Source organism: Apodemus sylvaticus, chromosome 3 (assembly GCF_947179515.1).
Source record: "Apodemus sylvaticus chromosome 3, mApoSyl1.1, whole genome shotgun sequence".
Lineage (NCBI taxonomy): Eukaryota > Metazoa > Chordata > Mammalia > Rodentia > Muridae > Apodemus > Apodemus sylvaticus.
Genome location: NC_067474.1, coordinates 126,808,091 through 126,828,410, shown reverse-complemented (window position 1 = coordinate 126,828,410; position 20,320 = coordinate 126,808,091). Strand labels below are relative to the sequence as shown.

The 20,320-nt window shown below is 45.4% G+C and overlaps 2 protein-coding genes across 3 annotated transcripts in view; both read right to left on the bottom strand.

Annotated features, from left to right (window-relative positions):
• The window catches only part of Agbl4 (AGBL carboxypeptidase 4), a 1,251,089-nt gene that overhangs the window by 205,676 nt on the left and 1,025,093 nt on the right, over positions 1 to 20,320 (bottom strand). The gene's annotated exons all lie outside the window — the stretch shown is intronic.
• Positions 1 to 20,320, bottom strand: part of Bend5 (BEN domain containing 5) — a 45,266-nt gene that overhangs the window by 6,550 nt on the left and 18,396 nt on the right. For both annotated transcript variants that reach the window (XM_052177003.1, XM_052177004.1), the window contains 2 exons: positions 6,164 to 6,312; positions 559 to 772 (listed from right to left, as the gene is read on the bottom strand). In XM_052177003.1, coding sequence (XP_052032963.1) covers positions 559 to 772; positions 6,164 to 6,312 — 363 coding nt within the window. The remainder of the gene's footprint in view (positions 1 to 558; positions 773 to 6,163; positions 6,313 to 20,320) is intronic.

The window sequence follows — 20,320 nt, the reverse complement described above, 5'->3', positions numbered from 1 at the left end:
AGATGGGTAAGGAGTATGGGTATAGCCATATCTTTGTAGGACAAATGACTCCCTGATTTTTTTCCTGCCTTCTCTAACACCAGAAAGGAAGCTTCATCAATAGCTCCCCATCTTATTGACTGCTCTAGACACGGCTAGTAAGAAGTTTCCCCAGACTCGACCTCTATCACTCTGAGACACATTCCTTTCCCAGGTGCACTCCTCTGTTCACGATGCTCCTGCCTCCTGAAGCATCTCTCCTCCTCACTCACCCCATCTCTGCATCTGGTGAGCATCAAAGGCTCCGTTCAGCAGCCCTTCTCCCTGGGACCCAGCACAACCCTTTTGAATGCTACACCCTCGAGTCATATTTGGGCTGCTGTCAACAGTCATTTGCCCTGTCCAGTGTGAGATCTCTAGTGACAGCTCATGATGTCTGCCTCTGTGTTCCTATGTCACACTCAGGGGCTGGCACACAGGGGCTTCAGTAAGCATTCACCAAATTGAATCCTGCAAAATACATTTCTGGCAATGCAAAGGACAGGCTGTCCAGCATTGTGTTCCCACTGGGTAAGCTACCTCTGACGATGCTTAGCTTGTGAGGAGAGAGGGGTGGCTTTGGGATTGCATCCTTCTTTTTTTTTGTGGCGACTCCTGTGACACTTCTGTTTTTCAGAACATCTGTTCCCCAGATCATGACTGCCAAGTTCTTCGTGTACTTAGAATCTCCTTGGGTAACTTGTAGCTGGTGCCATTTCTCCTCGTCAACCCAAATCCCGCTTCCCAGATGGACCTGAAAGAGGTAAGAACACCACACCTGTTTAGTCCGACAGGAAGGCAGCTGGAAGTCACTTTTGTCCTTTAAAGCACCGCTTCTTCAGTGTAAGGGATTCATGCCACAGATGCAACAACAGCCTCACTCGCAGAATCCCTGGGATGCACCAGGCCTTATTCTAAAGCGCTGACTTCACTGTCTTAAACAGAAGGTACTGTGATAACACTGTCATTTCTGATGGGAAAACTAAGTTCTGTTAGATGAAGTCACTCAATTTTTGAGTGGCAGAGCTGGGCTTCTAAACTGTACTCGTGTTATTAGATGGCTGCTCTGAGCCTGACCTATACTCAGGACACATGTGTTTATATGTGTTAAACTATAGAAAGTTCAGCTACTATTCTACCTGCAGATTCTGAGGCACACCTCTTGCTCCCGTGGTGGAGGCTGCATGGAGGACTCACACAGCTGTAATGACTACTGGTGCCTAGGCCTCCTCCCCAGGACTCTGATGTATTTGGTCTGGGTGTGGCCTAGACATCATGATAGTTTAACTCCCTAGATAATTTCAATTTAGAGCTAAGTTATGAGACCCCTGCCAGCTGGCAGGAGCAGAGCAGCTGCTGGCTCTGCAGCCAGCAGGAGTGTAACTGTGTGAGCGCTTCTCTAGCTCAAACTGCAGCTTCCTTAGCTACGAAGTGGGAGACTTGGATTCCATCTCAAAGTTCATCCTTCTGGCTCAGAACACCTAGAATTTTAAGAAATCAAATACGACCACAATATCTGGTTTGATTTTGGTAGCACACATACCAGAATACAATTTTGAGCTCCCTAGAGACACAGTAAGGGTGATGGTGAGAGCCAACAAATCATGCTACCCTCTTTGCTTCCAGAATGTTTAGCAATGGGTTACAGCTTTAAAGTTTGTCTCTGTTTTTTGGCTATTTGACAACTTTCAAAATAATACTTATATTCATCATTAAAAAAAAAAGTTTTGACTTTGATATTACCATTCAGGTTGAGTTTCTGCTGCCCTTGGAGAAGGTAGAAATGGCTTCTGAGAGATGGAGGGGAGGAGCATGCTAATGAGCTGACCTTTCCAAGGGGTTGTAAGAAGGCTCTGACAAAGGCTCTTGTTTTTTATAAAGACCTGCTGATCATCACTAAGGCATGGTCAGGAGACTTCTTGGAGAAGGCCTCGGTCTGAGAGGTCGTGCATGTATACACACACAAATTGATAGCAGAATGTAAGAACTCAAGAACTCAAGCTAAAAAAATGATTAAAGATCCTTCTGCCACAGATTGGCTTGGGAAGAAAGGGGGATACAGAGAAGGGCAGCCAGGCGGGTCAGTAATACTTGCTTCATCAATTATTGAGGTTTTCTAACCATGAGAACAAAACAACCAGGCAGCCAGCTACTTCATTGCTAGGAAAATGTTCTACACGCTACATCTAGCTTCACCTTCTTTGCTCAAGAGATAACTCAGCCCACTGAGGGAGGCCAGATAACCACACCCACCTGGCCTCTCTGTGCTGAGCACTTCAGGACCGCAAATCAGTTTGTTCTGCTCAGAGGGATAAGCAGCCCTGGGGTGAGATGTGCTGCCCAGGACTGGCTTAGCAGCCAGAGGCCAAGGGCAAATTTGGCCTTCTGCTCTGTTCACTTCTGAACTGTGGGTGGGCAGTCTGTGCCAGGTGAACAGGCATGCCGAGTGCATGATCTCCGATGGACCCGGGCCCCTCCCTTGATAGCACAGCCAGCCACACAAGCTTCCTGGGATGGGAGGGAGACAAGGGACTTTGCTCTAGACTACATTCTGAAAGAAGAAATGAAGGCACATGCAGCACTTCCCCTGCATCAGCCTCTTGACTGCGGGGACCATGCACTATGGCACCTGGCTGCATTTATTACTCTGGGGGATGAAGCCATGTAAGCCAGCGTTCAAGAAGGGAAAAAGGAGCCACACTTTCCAGTTCCTGTTCCTTAATACTCCTAAGGGTTAGGGGCAGGAGGAAACTGCTGTTATCATTTTACACACAAATTTGGGGGATTAAATTATTTTCCCTAAGACATACAATCAGCTAATTGAAAAATCAAAATTCAGCCCCAAATCTGTGCAGCCTAGTTCATGCTGCCCTGGCCTGCCCTAATGCAGCCTGAGTGTCGAGGGGGTGGAAGTGGGGGTGCTGGCGCTGGTGTGGTTGAAAAGTGCACACCTAACACAGCAATCCTCGGTTATTATGTTTCCTTTTGAGTCTTCTGCACCTGCAGGCCACCTCCTGTGCTAGTTCCCGGTACAGTATTCTATGGGCAGATGGAATCTGGATAAAGCCTGTCTGACTGGCTTTCCTCCCAGTGGCCCCTCCATCCCGCCTAGCTCACCCTGTAATCACTGGCACCCGCTTGCCTCCTTTGACTAGATGACCTCGGCAGCTCGGCAGTGTCCGACTCTGTTTCATGCCAAGGCAACCTTTTGGAATTCTGAATGGCTTCCTAGCTCTTCTCACATTAGAGCTGACCTTCTCAGCCTGGCTCCATTCAATCACTAAAACACCAAGTCCACTCCTCTATAAAGGCTCTGAACAGGAGGAGGATGGGCTCTGAGCTGTCAGCCTTGGGTGTGGACCCTGTCTCTTCTGTCAGCCCTAACACGGGCCAGTCACTAGACTTCTCTGAGCTTCGCGCTTCTCAACCACACAGATCATCCTCCCTCTCACAGAGGGGTAATCAGGCTCTAAGTGAGATGAACTGAACTGGATGTGAGAACTTACAGCTAGAGGCTGCTACGTCCTCACCCCTCCTTTTCACATCAGCTTCCCTGCCCTTCCATTTCTCCTGTCAGGGAAGAAAGGGATGTCCTTAGGATGATGGATTCACATAGTCTTAAGCTACACAGCTTGCCACACACAGGCCATGGTCCAGGAGATGTTGCTTACTGCTACAGGGTTGTTACGGCCCTTGTAAAGCACCAGCTAACCTACAGTCATTTACTTCCTGACGTAGTCCAACCTGTCCCAGCACATCCCAGTGAGGAGAGGTCAAGGCTCTCCCCCTTCTGCCTCCTGCAGAGTGATCAAGACCAGCCTAAACTCAAAGCAATATTAAACATATAGGCATATTTAATATAGCTTCATGGCTTTGGTTTCACCTTTGATGAGCAGTTCTTAAAAGAACAAAATAGTTTCTGGCATCCACATGACTTCAATGCCAGTGCCATAGAACAGACAGAAACAGTTCTTTGGCCTCAGGAAAATCGTCACAGGTCCATGCTGAGCAAAGATGAGGCTTGCTGCTCTCAGCACATTCATGGCTACAAAGCCTAAGGTGGAGTTCCCAGGGCCACAGCAAGGCCGACTCAGCCCTGGCCTAGGAACTAGGGGAATCTGGCTTTCAGTTGCCATGTGCCTTTAACCTGTCACATGGAGTAGATGCTGTCCTGCTCTGGGTACAATTTCAAGAATTGTTACTTAGTGCGTAGGTGTAAGTTAGACTGTTTGATGGTCTCTGCAGTTGTATAATTCAATGAGATTATATATTTTTTTGTTTTTGTTTTTTAAATAAAAAACATCTTAGATAACCAATGGACTTTATCAGAAAGTGATCTATGTGGCAGCAAGCCCCATTCATGCAAACCGTGGTAACATTTGATCAAAGTGTTAGCTTCCCTTATCAGGGAGGTTATGAAAATATGACATCTGGTAGGATGGACTTCAAGGACTACTTTGTGAAGTATTTTATGGTATAAAACTCATTTCTAGTAGCAAATGGATCAGATTCCAGTGTCTCAGGCCTTGCAGAGATTGGGTCTTCTGCTCACACAGGAGAAGGAAGGGTCAGGTGAGACTGCAGAGCCAGGAACAATAAGGGCAGTGATTAGGATTAGCCAGCCACACCTCCGCCCTGAGGAGCCGCGTGCATCCCCAGGGTCTGCTTCCTTTCTCCCTGTCGCAGTCCTTCCCTCACTACAAATCAGTCTCAAAGAGAAGCTGGGGGAGGAGAGAGCACTGACTGGGAGACAGTGAGAGAGGCTTGGCTTAATGTGTGCGTTTAAAATTAAACACGCTTTCTGAGACCTATTTTCTTGGGAAAGAATGCTACCTTTGTAGCAGAGCTCAGAAGCTGCCTGGGAGCCTTCAAAGCACAAGAGAAACAGATTTCTCTTGGAAGCTACTTATGAAAAATTCTTCAATCACTCCACAATGTGGTCCTGACTAAAAGAAATTCAAGAGACCCAGAACGGTTCTGCCATGCTAGCTTCAATCTGGGAGGTTTACCAAACTTAGATACACACTTCTCCTCCCAAGCGGCCTATGGAAAGCACCCATTCAGTCTGCTTCTTACAGATAAGGACTCAGAGGCCCAGGAAGGCCCAGGAAGGCCTGAGGTCACACAGGAAGTACAGAAGTAGAGCTGTGCTGAGCGAAGGCTCAGGTGTCTAGCCTCCTCTCTTCTGCAAAGTATACTGGGAAAGCCGGCTGAGTGAATGAAGACAAGGCCTATGCCGTGCCTCCTCATCAAGTCAGTGACAGATGCAGGGTACAGCAGCGCATCCAAGAGAGCCCTGGAGAGAGACACGTTTTTTTTCCTCACCTAGACAATATTTTCTTAGGTTCAGGCCAGACAGTTGTGGGATGTATCTAAACAAATCAAGTCAAAGAACCTTTCCTTTTCACTAGGGGGTGATGGGAGAGACCACCCAGAGCGTGAGGCAAGATGAACAAGCCCACCCAGATGACTCCGATGCCAAGGACAGGCAAGTCTGCAATGTGTGTGGTAGTGGCAGAGAGTAACACTAAAGCTGGACGCTTCCTGGACAAAGGGCTCTGACAGACTTTTCCTTACCACCAGGGCTAATGTGTTTATTCATGATCTGTTTTCAGGAGTCATGAGAGAAAATGAGGAGTGATGTGTGTCCCTGGAGTTAGAGGTCAGTGAGTTGGGGACAAGGAGATGGCTCATTTACCCCTCTATTCCCAGGACAGAGCCCAGAGCTGGGAACATCTACTTGGTAAATGGTGAATGAGCATATACTGAGTTGCTATCTATAAATGGGTAATTCACTTTGAGTTAACCTTATGCACTCTAGGTACCTGATTTCATAGGAAGTGAGTGAGGAAGAATATCAAACTATCAAATGAATTTTTCTTTTAAAATATTTTTCTCAAAAATAAGCTATTTTAAAAGGCTAGGTCCGTTTCAGTTATTTTGACTCAACATTTTGTTAAAGAGGAACAAGGGGACGTCCCAGGAAACCTATGCTACTATGCAATAAATCCCACAGTCACCGGGGCGAGGAGCTGGGAGGCTGCCTGGCTAGCCACATGGGGTTCAGAGGCTCCTCACTGTGCTTTCCACCTTTCCTTTGACTAGCAAGCACCTGGGGGAATGGATATTGAGCTGAAAACACTACCTTGCCATTGTCTAGGATATACTTGTCCATGACAGGCGCAGGAGCGGGGTAATAGGACGACGTATTTGCTTCCTCACTGAAAGTGCTCCGTAACTCCGGCTCGGGCTCGAGACATTCTGACTTTACTTTTTCCAAGTCAATGGCAGGACCTAGGCAGTTAAGAAAAGAGATCTGTCTAGAACTCCAAGGAAAATAAAAGGCAAATATTCTTAGCTATGCATCAATCAGCATATAGTGGCACTAGAAAAAAAAAAGCTAGCTTATTTTTGGTTTTTTTTTTTTGTTTGTTTGTTTTGCTACACTTAAACCCAGACTCCAATGCACTATGAGGCATGAATGTCACAAGGTGGGATGGGAGGGCAAGAATGAACTAGGCTTTAGTCATTGCGGATGATTAAGGGACATCGATCTTCTAGGATGTCAGTGTTTATGCAGAATGGCAGAAGACTCCTGCACAGAAACTAGGGTCTCTTCAGACTGCTGGAAAAAGGATGGCAGTTAACTAGCATATGCAAATTGTGGGCTTGCCAACAAACTCCTCTCTGGAGCTTATGATGGAGAGAGAGGGCCGTATGGACCAAGAGAGATGAGAAAAGCTGTGGGGAGGGATGAAAAGGACCCCCACTTCCGTGAGATCTAGGGTCTGAGCAAGGGCGTTCCAACCAAGACATTAAAACACAACACAGAGCAAGCTACTGATTGCCTGATACAGCGATCACTCACTTTTTATTTTAATGCAATCAACACAAATTATGTGAGATTTAAATAGTGAAGGGAAGCTGGGGAAATGGTTGCTGTCTTGTTTCTAGGGTGCCGTTTTTTCCCTACTAGCTTTTAAAATGACAGAGTATTTTTTTTTCTTTTTAATCATCTATTGTGTCTTGATTACCAAGGAACAGAGAAAATGGGTAAATAAGGCCAATGACTCGATTAACTTGTCTGTGAGAACAACTTCAAAAGTCTATAGTTTCACATCCTGGTCTTAACTAAAAATCAAAGCATTGCTGTGTGTTGAGCTTAAGTATGTGATGAAACTAGAGAGTGTCTTCTTATCCTGGCCATGTGGACAACTGGGAACAAAGCTCTTTATTTACTAAATCCTTCCAACTCTGTGCTGATGTCTTTGGCTGATGGAGGCCATGTCTCGGTGAGCTTGTTAGTAGAAGTCCTCATGACAGGGCTTTCCAGATTAAGAGTATCATCTCTGAGTTGCTGGCAGCTAGCACTTGCTGACCAACAGAGAGACTTTCTGTAGTCTCCAATGATTTAGGCATGAGCTTTGCACAAAGCTGACCACAAAATGGATAGCAGTCAGAATGGCACAGATGAAAGAAGATACAGCATCTTGATACAGACTGAGCCCCACCCCTGGCTCCACTGTGTTATAGGTTTGTGACTACAAGTGAATGAGCAGCAGATGAAGAAGTTGGTTGAGTGAAGGACAGATGACATCCTTATCTTTCTGATAGCATTTCCTATGTGTTCCCTAGACAAGGTTCAGGCCAAGCTCTTTATTTTTCCCCTTATGTATAAAACCTGGTGGGTGTTCTCTAAATGTTTGCGAAAGAAGAAAGGATCATAACAAAGACTGCATCCAAAGTCTTCAAAGCAAGCACATGCTAAAGTTTCCCCTCTGCAGGTGTGAATTTTCAACATATGAATAAGTAAAATATTTCCTTAGTTCTAGAAAATGTAATTATTCTACATTCCCATAAAGACAGGCTGAGGTCCTGCTCTGATGTTCAGTAGTAGAAAAGAGAAATGGCTCAGAAAGCCATTGCATCCACAGCTCTTAGATCCTCTTTATAAAGTTTATGAAACCTCCTTTTCCTTCTAAGAGAAAAGACTGTTAGGCAAAGGCTTATGACTCTAATCCCAGTACTCATGCTTGAGAGGATCAGGTATTCAGAGTTAGTCTCATCTGGATAGCAAGTTGCAGACCAGCCTGGACCACCTAAGACCTTGTCTCAAACAAGAACTACAATGGCTCAATGGCTGCCAAAGATAACTTCTACATGACTGTCACCCGGTTCCTCCTTGCTTACCTCCCTCACAACAGTCCATGAAAGCCCAGCCTATCTTTATGTCTAGAATTCAGATTGCTCCTTTGTATGTCATGTTGTCCCAGGCCTCTGTGCCCTTAAACGAATGTTAAAGACTGCCTTTCTGCCTCTCTGGTTCCCACTCAGGTAAGCTTCTCTCTGATGCCTTGCTTCTAGGTAGTAGTCTCTGTGTTACAACTTGTCAACTGTGTGTACAGCCAGCTACCCCTACTTGTTTTTACTATTACACTGTGATGTTCTCCAAGAGCACAGTTTTACTCACACTGAACCTACACAGCCTGGAGTTCCTGGCACATGGAAGGCTCTTAGTAAATTGTCTATGACAAGAGAGGACACAGATGACTGGAAAGGGGTAGGCCTCTATGGGCAAAGATTCTGAAGCCTCCAATGCTAAGTAGGGTGTTTGTAGGAAGGAATGTCTGTAACCTCTTGTGCAGTCCAAGAAGTAGAAATCAGGACTAGTTTAATGTTAAATGTCTAGTTTAATGTCAGAAGCAGCTACTCAGAATGGAAAGCTGGGGCGAGGGTGGGGGCTTTAATTATAAACAAATGACTTTGTATTCACACTGGCAGAGACTAGAAGAACAGGAGTTGTGTGTCCTCTCTCTGGCTTCATGTCCTGTCAGTCCACTCTCCTGAGACTGATTTCTAGTTAAGTGGCATCCCTCCCCTCCACATGGACACCATCTCTTTGGCCTCAGCGGCTCTGCTTCTATTGTCCTTTACGTTCAATTGTCCAAACCCCAATGGTGACACAGGGCCTATTCTCAGTTGACACTTCTTCCATAAGTCCATGATCCTCCAAAGAGAGGCAGTTCTCACCTCCTGGCTGCTTGGATTTGAACCTGGGTTTGAACGTACTATAGGAGGTCTGTGACTTCAGTTGAAGTGTCCCACCCTCCTCTGTACCCTTCTTGACACCATCCCCACTCCATAGATGCATCTGGTGCCTCAGCTAGGCTGTGAAGCTGAGCAGAGGCAGGGATGGAACTGTCTCTCTATGTCAGAAACCACTGGGTACCTCATCAAATTCTTATCTCAAAACTTAATTTACAAACTTTGACCTAACCTCACATAAAGGAAGAATGACAACCTGACAGATTAAAAACTAAACGAGTAAATCATATATATCTACACCACACATAGATACACAGACACACACAAATGGAGATATTATATATATACATATATATATATATAATATCCATCTATCTATCTATGCATACACGCACATGTATATATATACACACACGTGTATACTTATGTATACATTTGGAGACATATATACATTTATATGTATATATGTGTATATATATATGGAGACAGACATATATATATCTGTATATATATTCATATATATTTATGAAGAGAGAGTGACTACCTCAGATTCTGGCGGAGTCAGTACTCAGTAAATTAGCACCCACTGTCTAACCCTGCACATCTACTTTATGTTCATTTTTGACTCCGCTAACCCATGACTTAGTGAGTCGGTGCCCGGGGCCAATGTTCCCCATTGGTCTGTTTTTGCTCCTCATACTTAGCACAAGAGCCTGTACAAAAGGAGGCTTTGTAACCACTTGTACCCCCTTTCCTATGCCCAGATTCATCTCTCCAGGGACTAGCAGAGCTCTGTCAAACATGGAAGCTACTGATTCTCAAGGAAAAGCATTTCCTACCAGCCTGAGTCAGTCATTCAACACTGGTGACAGTCCTCTGCAGCAGCCTCCTCGCTCTGAAACACTGTCCATACAGAAAGTACCAATCAAGGCCACAGCCTGAGTGAGGGAGGCAGGGAAAAAGGGTGTTAGCGTACACACGTGGGTGTGACTCCAAGATAAAAGATCTTAGGAAAGTCACTTCATCTCTGAACTCAGCTTTCCTAGTTACAAAAGGGATGACTAAGGCACTGCGACTCTTGAATGACAGAGGACCAAAGGCAGGCACAGGACAGAGGCTCAGAACATGGCCGATGAACGGCGAAATGAATCAGACACTAAGGGACATGTTTGGTATTACAGAATCAGGAAAGAAAAGGATAAAATCCAACAAAACCGTCCACAACAAAAAGCCTTATGTTGTTTCCTTAGAGAGCAGAGGGAGGGAGGGCCTCTAGTGCTTTTAATTTAAGATGTTGGGGAGGGGGAGATCACTTCATTGCAAATTTTAGTCGGCTCCACTCCCGATGTTGGCAATTTACATCTCATTACAACAAATGCTTCAGATTGCTGTTTTGCTTTTTAAAATTTCTGAGGCATTGTTCTGCCTCAAACACATGTGACCAAATTAGCCACAATAATAAGCACTTGCACTGGGAGACAACACTGTGCGCTCTGGCGCAGATATTTTAGGTAACAAAGGAACTTTTTTCATTTTGTGGGAAGAGTAGGAAGATAAAAGAAAGGCCTTTTGATCCGCTGGCATTCAGGTAATGACACACACTTGAGGTTTATTTTGGGGAAACTACACCTTCCATGGAGAAAAAAGAAAAAAAACTTCTCAGCCAAGTAAAGAAAGCCCTTTCAAGGGCACAAAAGGAAGTCCCTCCTCCTTCAGTCATTCATGAACCCAGTTATCACACAAGCAGACACACAACCCCCCTCACCACACAAGCTCTGTAAGAGACACTGAGATTCCAGAACAAACAGAAAATACTTTAGCTGTCTGGAAGTTTGAGGTTCTGCAAGTGAAACACTACAATGTCATACACAGATGTGACAGTGCACAGTGGAGGTAGGGGACAAGGCACGGTCCTAGCCCTCTGTAAAATGAGGACTGAGCCACAGAGGAAAACAGTCTGCTTGTTGGGAAAACAAAGAGGTGAAATTGTAATGCCTTACTTTTAACTCTGAAAAGTTGCTACTTGATTGTGATTTCAAGGAGATATAGAGGTTACCTGTGTCTCCAAATCTTGTACATGTTTGGACAAGTTAGATTTCTTCTTAAAAGGATTAAATCATACTTATTTCTGGATGTCTATAATGTGTCTGAAGTGCATGTCTAGTTTTCTAACATGCAAATTAAATCAAGTCAAAACTCCTGAAAGCAGACGAAGCATGTCTGTCACGTGGGGCACTGCGGATTTAGAGAATGATAATCTGCTTTCTAGAAAAGAATCTGGATGTGGACAGTGACATAAACAATCAAGGAAATAAGGGAGGGCCTTGGGAAGAGGAGAGGAAGGATCCAGGCAGGGCAGATACCTCTGTGGCTTAGGGCAGAGTGGGCTGATTAGCCTTTGCAGACCTTTCCATGCCTTGGAGGATGGCTTTGACCATGTCCACCTACTACTGAGACTATCAACCTTCTTAGTTTCTACAAGGGCTGAGGCAATCTGGCCTCTTTTCTTTCAGTGAACTGATCACATACCTAATAAATGCCATGGATGAGCTATGTGACTTTCAAAGACTCAAAATCAAGAAGCTGGAAAAAGAGGTGACATACATACTGTCACAACTGCTGAACAGCTGTCAAGAGGACTCTGGAACAGAAGCAAAAGCAGCCATGCTGGACCTGGAGAATACTAGGACTGTCTCAGGACAACAGACATACGCTTGGAGGATGGGCAGGCGGTGGTTGGTTAAGGCCCTCGGTGGGGCCTTCATACAGTGAAGGCAAATGGGACAAAATGCAGGCTCCCTGCCTGACCACAATGAGGCAGTCTGACAATCTACACGTATTTGGGAAGGGAAATGTCCCAAGTGATCGAGTGATCCCAGAAGGCAGAGCTGGGCTGAGTGTGGCCTAGGAATGTCATCAGCACGTGACGTGACAGCTCTTTGGTCCTTGGCCCCTTGCGTCTGCACTTCCTGAATGTGGTCTGGAAGAAGGGCTGCCACAGACTGTGCTGGGCTGAAGCAGAAGTAATTCTGGCATGAGGCCTGGGCTGGGTGAGATCCCAGCAGCGGCCATGGAGGCCTCCCAGGTTGGCTAGGCTCTCAGAGAATGTGAATCAGAGAGCAGCAGGGCACAAATAGGGGTGAGAGAAGGCATGGAGGCCTTCAGAAAAAGAGGAAGAGGAAGGAGACCCAAGCCCACAATATGTTTCATTAGCATGAGGACCCTTTTCAGTCACGTTGGAAAAGGACTGAGGTACAGTGAGGAGTGAAGCCACACAGGTACTGCCCGCTCAGGTTCAGGGTTCTAGGGCTCTTCTGAGCCTTGCTCCTTCAACCTTTTCCCTCACCTCATCTAACACCACTTTCCAGAGGTTTCACAGGCTTTCTGTGTCCTCTAATTCTGCAGGACCCTCACCTCCTCCGTCCTTCCAATATTCTTTCAGGCTATCTCTGAGGAACTCTACAGCTGTGAGAGAGTGTGGGGGAGAGTCACCACATGCATTTCAACCTCTGGGACTCTAAACCTATACTCCACTCCATGGCAAGTATACTTTTCCATCTGTTTCTCTTTCATCCACTCACACCCAACTATTTGGCCTACATAGCATCAACATGGCAAGACATGCCAAGGTAGCCTGAGTTTGTTCTGCCAGTGCGATGCAAAGAAGTCACACAAGCACTAACAACTATGAGATAGCCTCTGCTCCTGGAATTAGATGAGCTGTAGGGGTGAGAGTTTGAGGTAGGCCCTAGCAGTGTGGAGAGTAGAGGGATCTTGTGCTGTGTAACAGTGAGCATGAGGCCAGGAGGCCTAGGGAGCAGAATTTACCACATGACTGTACTTCTTCCACTAATTTTCCTTTCGAGAAGTGTTAACTTTTCTTTCAGTTCTCCATGTAAGTCAGAGTTTCCTATTGCATAGGATATAACTAATTTCCTTAATCTGAGGCCTTCAAAACCCACCTACAGCACCCTTACTCCAGAAGTATAAAAAGGCCCCTTCTCTATCCTCCCCTAATATCAAAGGCCTAAGAGCAAAGTAAACACCGAATTTGCTGTTAAGAGTATTTCATTTTTCATGCCCAGCAAAGGGCCTAGAACACAGAAGTATCCAATAAATGTTTCCTGCACAAACACTTCTCCCTATAGTCCCAGCAGTTCAATGACAGGAGGGGTGTAGCAGGAAGGCAGAAGTGAGCTTTCTGTGTCTAGGGGCAGGATACAGGTCAGTGGTTCTCAACCTTCCTAATGCTGTGCCCTTTAATATAGTTCCTCATGCTGTGATGACCCCTAGCCATAAAATTATTTTGTTGCTACTTCATAACTATAATTTTTCTCCTGTTATGAATCTTAATATAAATATCTGATATGCATGATAAATGTTATTCAACTCTAAAGGATATCTGTTATTCAACTCCAAAGTAGTTACAGGGTGAGAATCATTACTATGAGTGGCCCAGAGATCTCTTGGAAGAAGGCTGCAAAAGGCTTCACACCTTGCAGGAAGGCTGGACTGACTAGGTGAGCTCGGGGTCTCTGTGAGAACTACTCCCCACATCAGAGAGCTCCTAAGGACAGCATTGGTGGCTTTTGGGCCTCAGTGAATTCTAGTGGCCAAAATGATTCCATCCATCCTTCCCTGAGAGCTGAAAAATCTGCCTGCCACAGCTTCCTGATGGTGAAATCCCCACATGCATTTAGATCCTACATAGCACAGCCATGCTCTTTCTTCCGCCTTCTTTCAGTTTTTCTGTCTATTAATATGAGAGTGAAAGGATGAATTATCTTTTTCCTAAAAACACAATGTCCATGAAAACTGTGGGAAGTTTCTGGTTGGAATCTTGAAGCCATATAATCTGGTAAAACAGACCCTATGAAGAAATGAAGCAGGAAGCCTGCACAAGGGTGTGTCTTAAAGCTCCAGTATTTAGAGGCAGGTAGAGGAGGAGATGCCACCAGAGAGGCCCAGGGGCTGGGTGATTGATCAGAACACCTGGAAAAATATCTTATTATGGAAATAATAATATCTTATTATGGAAAAATATGATAGGCCTACTTGTGAAAGTTGGTTCGTTCTGGGCCTGTGACCTCAGGCAAGTCACCTAATCTCTTGGAGCTTGCTGGGTTTTCCCATAGGTAAGACTACCTAAGGCTAAGGTGGTAACCTAAGGCAGGGTGACACTGAAGGCTGAGCCCTGAGATTGCTTAGCTGCATAACAGCTATCAAAGGGACAGGGGGAGCTTTTCCTCAGCCTCCTCCCCTTGATCCACAGGAAAATGGGTTCTGGGAGAAAAGATAAGGAGAACCTAGAATTATTTAAGTACCTTGAGATCACATTTGAAAATAATCTGGTATTAACTGTGGGTAATTTTGATGAGCCAACAAAGGAAAAAACTTAAAAGGCCTTCAGAATGAAAGATGGCCACAGTCATTCAGATAAATGATCCCAGTCTCACAGGCAGATCTTTCTGAGACATCCAGTTGGGCAGCACCGGGTACACAGTGTTCTGTCCACTCCAACCCTGGGGGCAACTGTGACCCCCAGTGCTTTACTTTACAATCTGACTCTTACTCAGCTTCTTTAGCCTGCTCTCAAAATCCAATTATTTTCAGTGTCCCTGCTCACTGGTGAGAGCTGAGGACTTTTTTGTTTGTTTGTTTTGTTTTTTGTTTTTCTTTTCCGAGTTCCGAGACAGGGTTTCTCTGTGTAGCCCTGGCTGTTCTGGAACTCACTCTGTAGACCAGGCTGGCCTCAAACTCAGAAATCCACCTGCCTCTGCCTCCCAAGTGTTGGGATTAAAGGCGTGCGCCACTACCGCCCGACTGAGAGCTGAGGACTTAAAGACAAGGCAAGGGACCCAAGGAGGAAAACCCAAGTGAAGAGGAGACAACCTCATCTGGTGATGTCTGAAGGAACTGAGGGGACTCATGGTCTCTGAGATGGGTGATGGAATCCGAGACTGATGAGGAACCATCAGTGAAGGAAGAATTCCATTCAGGAAAACCGAGACAGGGGGACATTTCTAAAACCACAGATCACATCATTGTCAACTGAAAGATTTAAAGATGTACTCTAAAGCTTAGACTAGGAAGAGATCTGCAGGAGGTATGAAGGGTTAATAAAAGATTAACATGTTCCCTGCAATCTCTGTGTTCTGTCGTAAGAATAGCTGGGAGGTGCTAGGTACTTTGTACACACTGTCTTGTGTCATCCCTGAATGACCCTACAGGTCAACGTAGGAGTTATGGAACAATGCCATGCTTAGGAATGGCAGATACCTTTACTGCAATCGTTCATTTAATCATCTTGGCCATATTGGTTGGGGCGGTCAGTGACTCTGTTTTGTAGACAAGAAAGTAAAACTGAGGAAATAACTTGTTCAAAGTAACTGGAGGTGATTACAAATGAACTAGAACGCAAAACCCTAAAACTTCTGACCCCAGGGCCCATGCAGACTTTAAATCCCTAAGTGGGTTCTTTGCCTGATATAGTGTAGGCTTAAAAATTCCCATTTCAGAGGAGAAAACAGACTCAGAAGGGTTAACTCCTTTGCTTCAAGTCACACAGGTAAAAAATTATGAGAAGTTAGATTCAAGCCTAAGTAATATCTCTTGCCAAAGGCCAGGCTGTCTCCAGTACAGGGGAAGTCAGCAGGAAGCATCCGGCTGACATTAGCTGTCTTTTTCAAGGCACCATCAGAGACCTGGGCGTACAGAAGCCAGCTCAGACCACAAAGGATTTTAAAGATCAAAGCTGGTATTTTAACAGACCTTGGACAGAACACAAGGCATAAACTCAGAGGGTTACAGCGGTGTTAGCAATCCAGCTCTGAAGAGCCAAGACAGATACGCAGGCCAGCCGGCACAGCTCTCCCCTTCAGACCTTTCAGCCCGCTTATGATCTAGCCAACAGGGACATTATCTCTTCCTTTCACATGCTCCTCTTTCAAATGGAGATAACAATCCTTACCTGGGCTGGCAATAAGGCTACAGGAAGAGTCCAATGAGATAAAAATGTCAAGGTGCTTTGAAAGCTGTAAAGTGCCCATCACATGTAAATTACTGTTATTGTTCTCAATATCTCTCCCTCTGGTCAGAATTCATCATCTGTTCCTACATTCCTTGACAAAATATACACAAAATCTGAAATCATTATCCGCCTCCCTTCTGCAATTAAAGCCAATTTTATTCTACCTGGTGTCAGGTTGTATCCATGTTTGTGGCCCCGAGAATTGTGAACATCCTCAAGGCAAGGACACGTCTATTCCTTTTCATATTCCTTGGAGCTCTTTAGAGAAGTTGGTTCACACCAAAATGAATTACCAAACTTCGTTTCTTTTCCTACCTATTGAGAGCAGGGACTTGGGCGGGTGAGATGGCTCAGCTGATAAAGGTATTTGTTACCAAGCCCGATGAACTTGGGTTCTATCCCTGAGTCCCACTGCACACACAGATACACACACAGACATACAAACACAGACACACACATAGGCCCAGGCAGACAGACAGACAGACAGACACACACACACACACACACACACACACCAATAAAGATGTAATTAATAAGTTTAAGAGCAGTGCCTGCTGCATCCCAACTGCTCTGCTCCATCTTGTCTCCTTTGTCTTTCTGAACCCTGACATCTCCCGTTTTGAAACACTAACCCACTAGTTGCCGATGTTCTCCATGAAGGTATGTTTCCTTCATCTCTAGGTTTCCAGCATCTATCCCTGTCTTGGCACAAAGCAGAATCTCAATAAACATTTGTTGAAGAAGAAAAAAATAAATGAATGAATGTCCCCATAAATCAGTGTGTCCTGTAAGCAGTAATACCCCTTTTCTTTAGAATCCTCAGCACTGATTCTCTACAGGGGATTAGAGGCTGCCATTTACTGAACACTGACTGTGCTGGACATACAGCCAGACTCTACCAGTGCCTTCTTATTTCATCTTGACACTGTAACAAATACTGAAATAAATGACCTTGGGGTGGGGGCAGTGTGTGGATATGTCTTGTCAGAAAGGGTTGTTTTCCTGGCTAAGATCATAGACAAGGAACAGACAGTCCTTTATGAAGGATGGTGAAGCCACACCCATGTTGGGGACAAAAACATCAGAGTGCTGAAGAGTAGAGCTCTAGAGAGACACGTAGGACCAGTGTGGTCCGACTTCTTCACTAGGGAAATGAGGACAACCTCCTATCTCCTGTCAGTTCTTATGGAGCCCCAGGATTCACCCTACAGAGAATCCTTCCCATCAGACTCGGCTGCCCTTTCCAGAGAATGAATGGAAGAATGAGAGTTAATATACAATGACAAAGTGAATCAATCACCCAGCCACACCTCTGACACCACTGATGCCGCCATCCTGCCGTCCCCTGGGCCCTTCAGTGTGCCCCGCCCCCCACCTCTATGAGCTACCCTATTACAACTCCCAAGGACTCTGATCTCCACACCTGGAGTTGTCATGAGCCATGAGGCTCAGGAAGTCAGGCTGTTGCTTTCCAGATTGCCTACCTACCTCCACACTACCCGGAGGGGTCAGTGGTGATTTTTCTCAGGCAAGGAGAAACCCTCTTAAAACAGATCTCCTGATCTACTGGTTCTGATTACCTGTATAAATGATGGTCTAAGTGATCCAGAACCCAATGTGGACAAAGGTCCTTGAGCTGGGACCCTAGTGTTGGAGGGCTGGTGAGCCCTGCAAGAGCAAGGAAGCAGCCAGGGCCCATACCAACCAACACAAGCCCTGGAGGGCATGTTGAACCGAGGCCCAGCAATCATCTCTCCCTTTCTGGATCTTCTCTACCTTGGTTCTCCTTAGTGTTTACAGAATAATTATTTTTCCAGAGTCAGGGGAGGGGGAGGACTGCTCAAAATGTGGGTCCCTCCCCCTCACCTGGTTACTCTTCATTTTAATTGCATGTTTACACACTTACCTCCAACCCCACCCTCTACCCACCTCACAATGTTTTTTACTTTCTTTGTATCTCCGCTAGTAGGTAGAATACTAGGAAAGTATTCAGTGGGCGTTGAATGAAGAAATAAGCAGACATCTATAACTCATTCTATTTCCTAATGTCAAACATAAAGAGAAGCAGAGAAGTTGGTAAACCTGCCAAAGACAGGGGCAATTTCTGATTGGGGGAGCCAGCTTTAAACTCCAAAACAGACCGTATCTTAGCTTCTCTTCCAAATGATGTAGAAAAAGAGTAACTGCAGTACCTGAGCACCAACAGCATCCCATACTCTCTACTGCGTGTCCCAGAGCTCTAAGGGGGCTGACATCAGTCCCACTTTAAGGAGCGGAATACTGAGGCTCAGAGTTTTGCTGGATGACTAAGCTGTACCTTATATCTGCAGTCCTACAGCCCTCTATACTTGTGAGATTCTCTAAAGGCATGTAACCATATGTGTGTGTGCACATGTCAGTATGTGCATTTGTGTTGCATATGTGTGTATTGTGTGTATGCTTGTATGTGCATGTGTATATGCATATATGTGTGCATGTGTAAATATGAATGTATGTGCGTGCATGTGTGTATGTACATGCAAATATGTGTGTGTACATGTGCATGTGTGTTCCAAATGTATGTGACTGTTATTTGCCACTAGGCATAATGCCTGACACAGAAGGAGACCAATAAGTATTGCTAAGGGGCAAACAGGAAAGGAGGAAAGAAGTTAAAAAGGGAGGAAAAGCAAACAAAATGAAAGAACTTTTTAAAGACAGAGTTAGAATGTAGGGGAGTTGGAATTCGAATCCCGGCCTGCCAGAGACCCTTTGATTGTTAAGGACTGTGTGGATTTGTGTTAGCATCAATTATCACATGTTAACGAATGGAGTTTAAATGTCCCTAGATAGAGGAGGATGGGTGTGATTTCCAGGAAGTCTACTGCCCTGAGAGTACAGGTCTCTGTGTGTGGCTATGGCGAAAGAAAGCCTCATCCATACTTGTGGCTGTATTCCATATCATGTGACAGCAAGATTGACACAGCAGAGAAGAGAGGGCCACTGGGCATCATGATGACATTTAAGTCCTACAAGGTGAGAAAGCCTGGCAAGGTCAGATACTGAGTATAGTCAGGGTTAGGTTTGACTGTCAAGTGTTTTATGATGAAAAGAAGTACCGGTCTACATATATGCAGCTTCATACTGCCCAAGGTCAGGGTGGTTTCTGTAGTCCAAACTCAGTTCATGACCATGCAAAACAGATCATTTCCCCAGGAGCTGAGAAAGTGGTGTGGGGAGACTGTGCAGTTGGCATGCTTCCCCATCCATCTAAAGTTCACAAAAGCCCTTCCTTGGAAAATCAGGAAACACTGAAAGATGGGTTTTGTCCCCAGGGTCCACCTGCACTATAGCACCAAGACTGCCTTCACAGATTCTCCCAATTACAGATTCTCACTGACGTTTTATTGTAATAAATACCTTGTGAATCTGATATCACACCTAACTTTTAGTGTCATAGTGAACCACTTCAACTCTGATTTGGGACCCAAGCCAAGATGAAGGCAGGGCTGAGAGCGGGAACACTTGTAGGGCATTAGCTACAGCGACGTGGTGTGGTGCCAGCTGGAGGTTTGTCGCCCTGGTGATGCCTACCCTGCTTGCTCCTCTGTGTCTAGGACAGAAAGGAAGGGCCCTGGCTGATCTACTGAGACTTCACCATGAAGACACAGTTAAGAAGCAAAAGGCACCTGCAGATAGGAAGGGGGCACTGTGAGAGCATGCCTGTCCACACGAGTCTAAGAAAGGACTCTGCACATAAAAATGTATCTAAACATGGAGACCTTCTTCTGTGGTGACATATTTGATTTAAATTTTGGGGATGGGACCCATGTCTCTAGTTTACCCCCTCTTTTGAGCCAAGTGCCCTGATGCAAAGGCCTTGGAGGCTGTGAACATGTGGCACAGCAACCTTTTCAGTCAGTATTGACTGGCCACACCTTTCATACTGTCTTACACTCTGCAGGAGGTTTTCTGTCTGCTGTTTCCTCAGTCTCTTGCCTTTTAGAATCCATTCATTTCAGCCTTGATACCACTTCAGATGAGAAAACCTAAAGGCCAGGGTGCTTCTCCTATGAGCAAACCAAAGGAATTTTGTTTATCTTTGTACTAATCTCCTCATTCCCCCAATGCACAAAAGCTTTCTTGATTGTTTTGTTTCAAACAGGGATTGAACCCTGGACTCTGCACATGCTGCCCAAGCCACAAGCGCAGGACTGCTGAGCTCCACACAGCTCCCAGTCCTGAAGA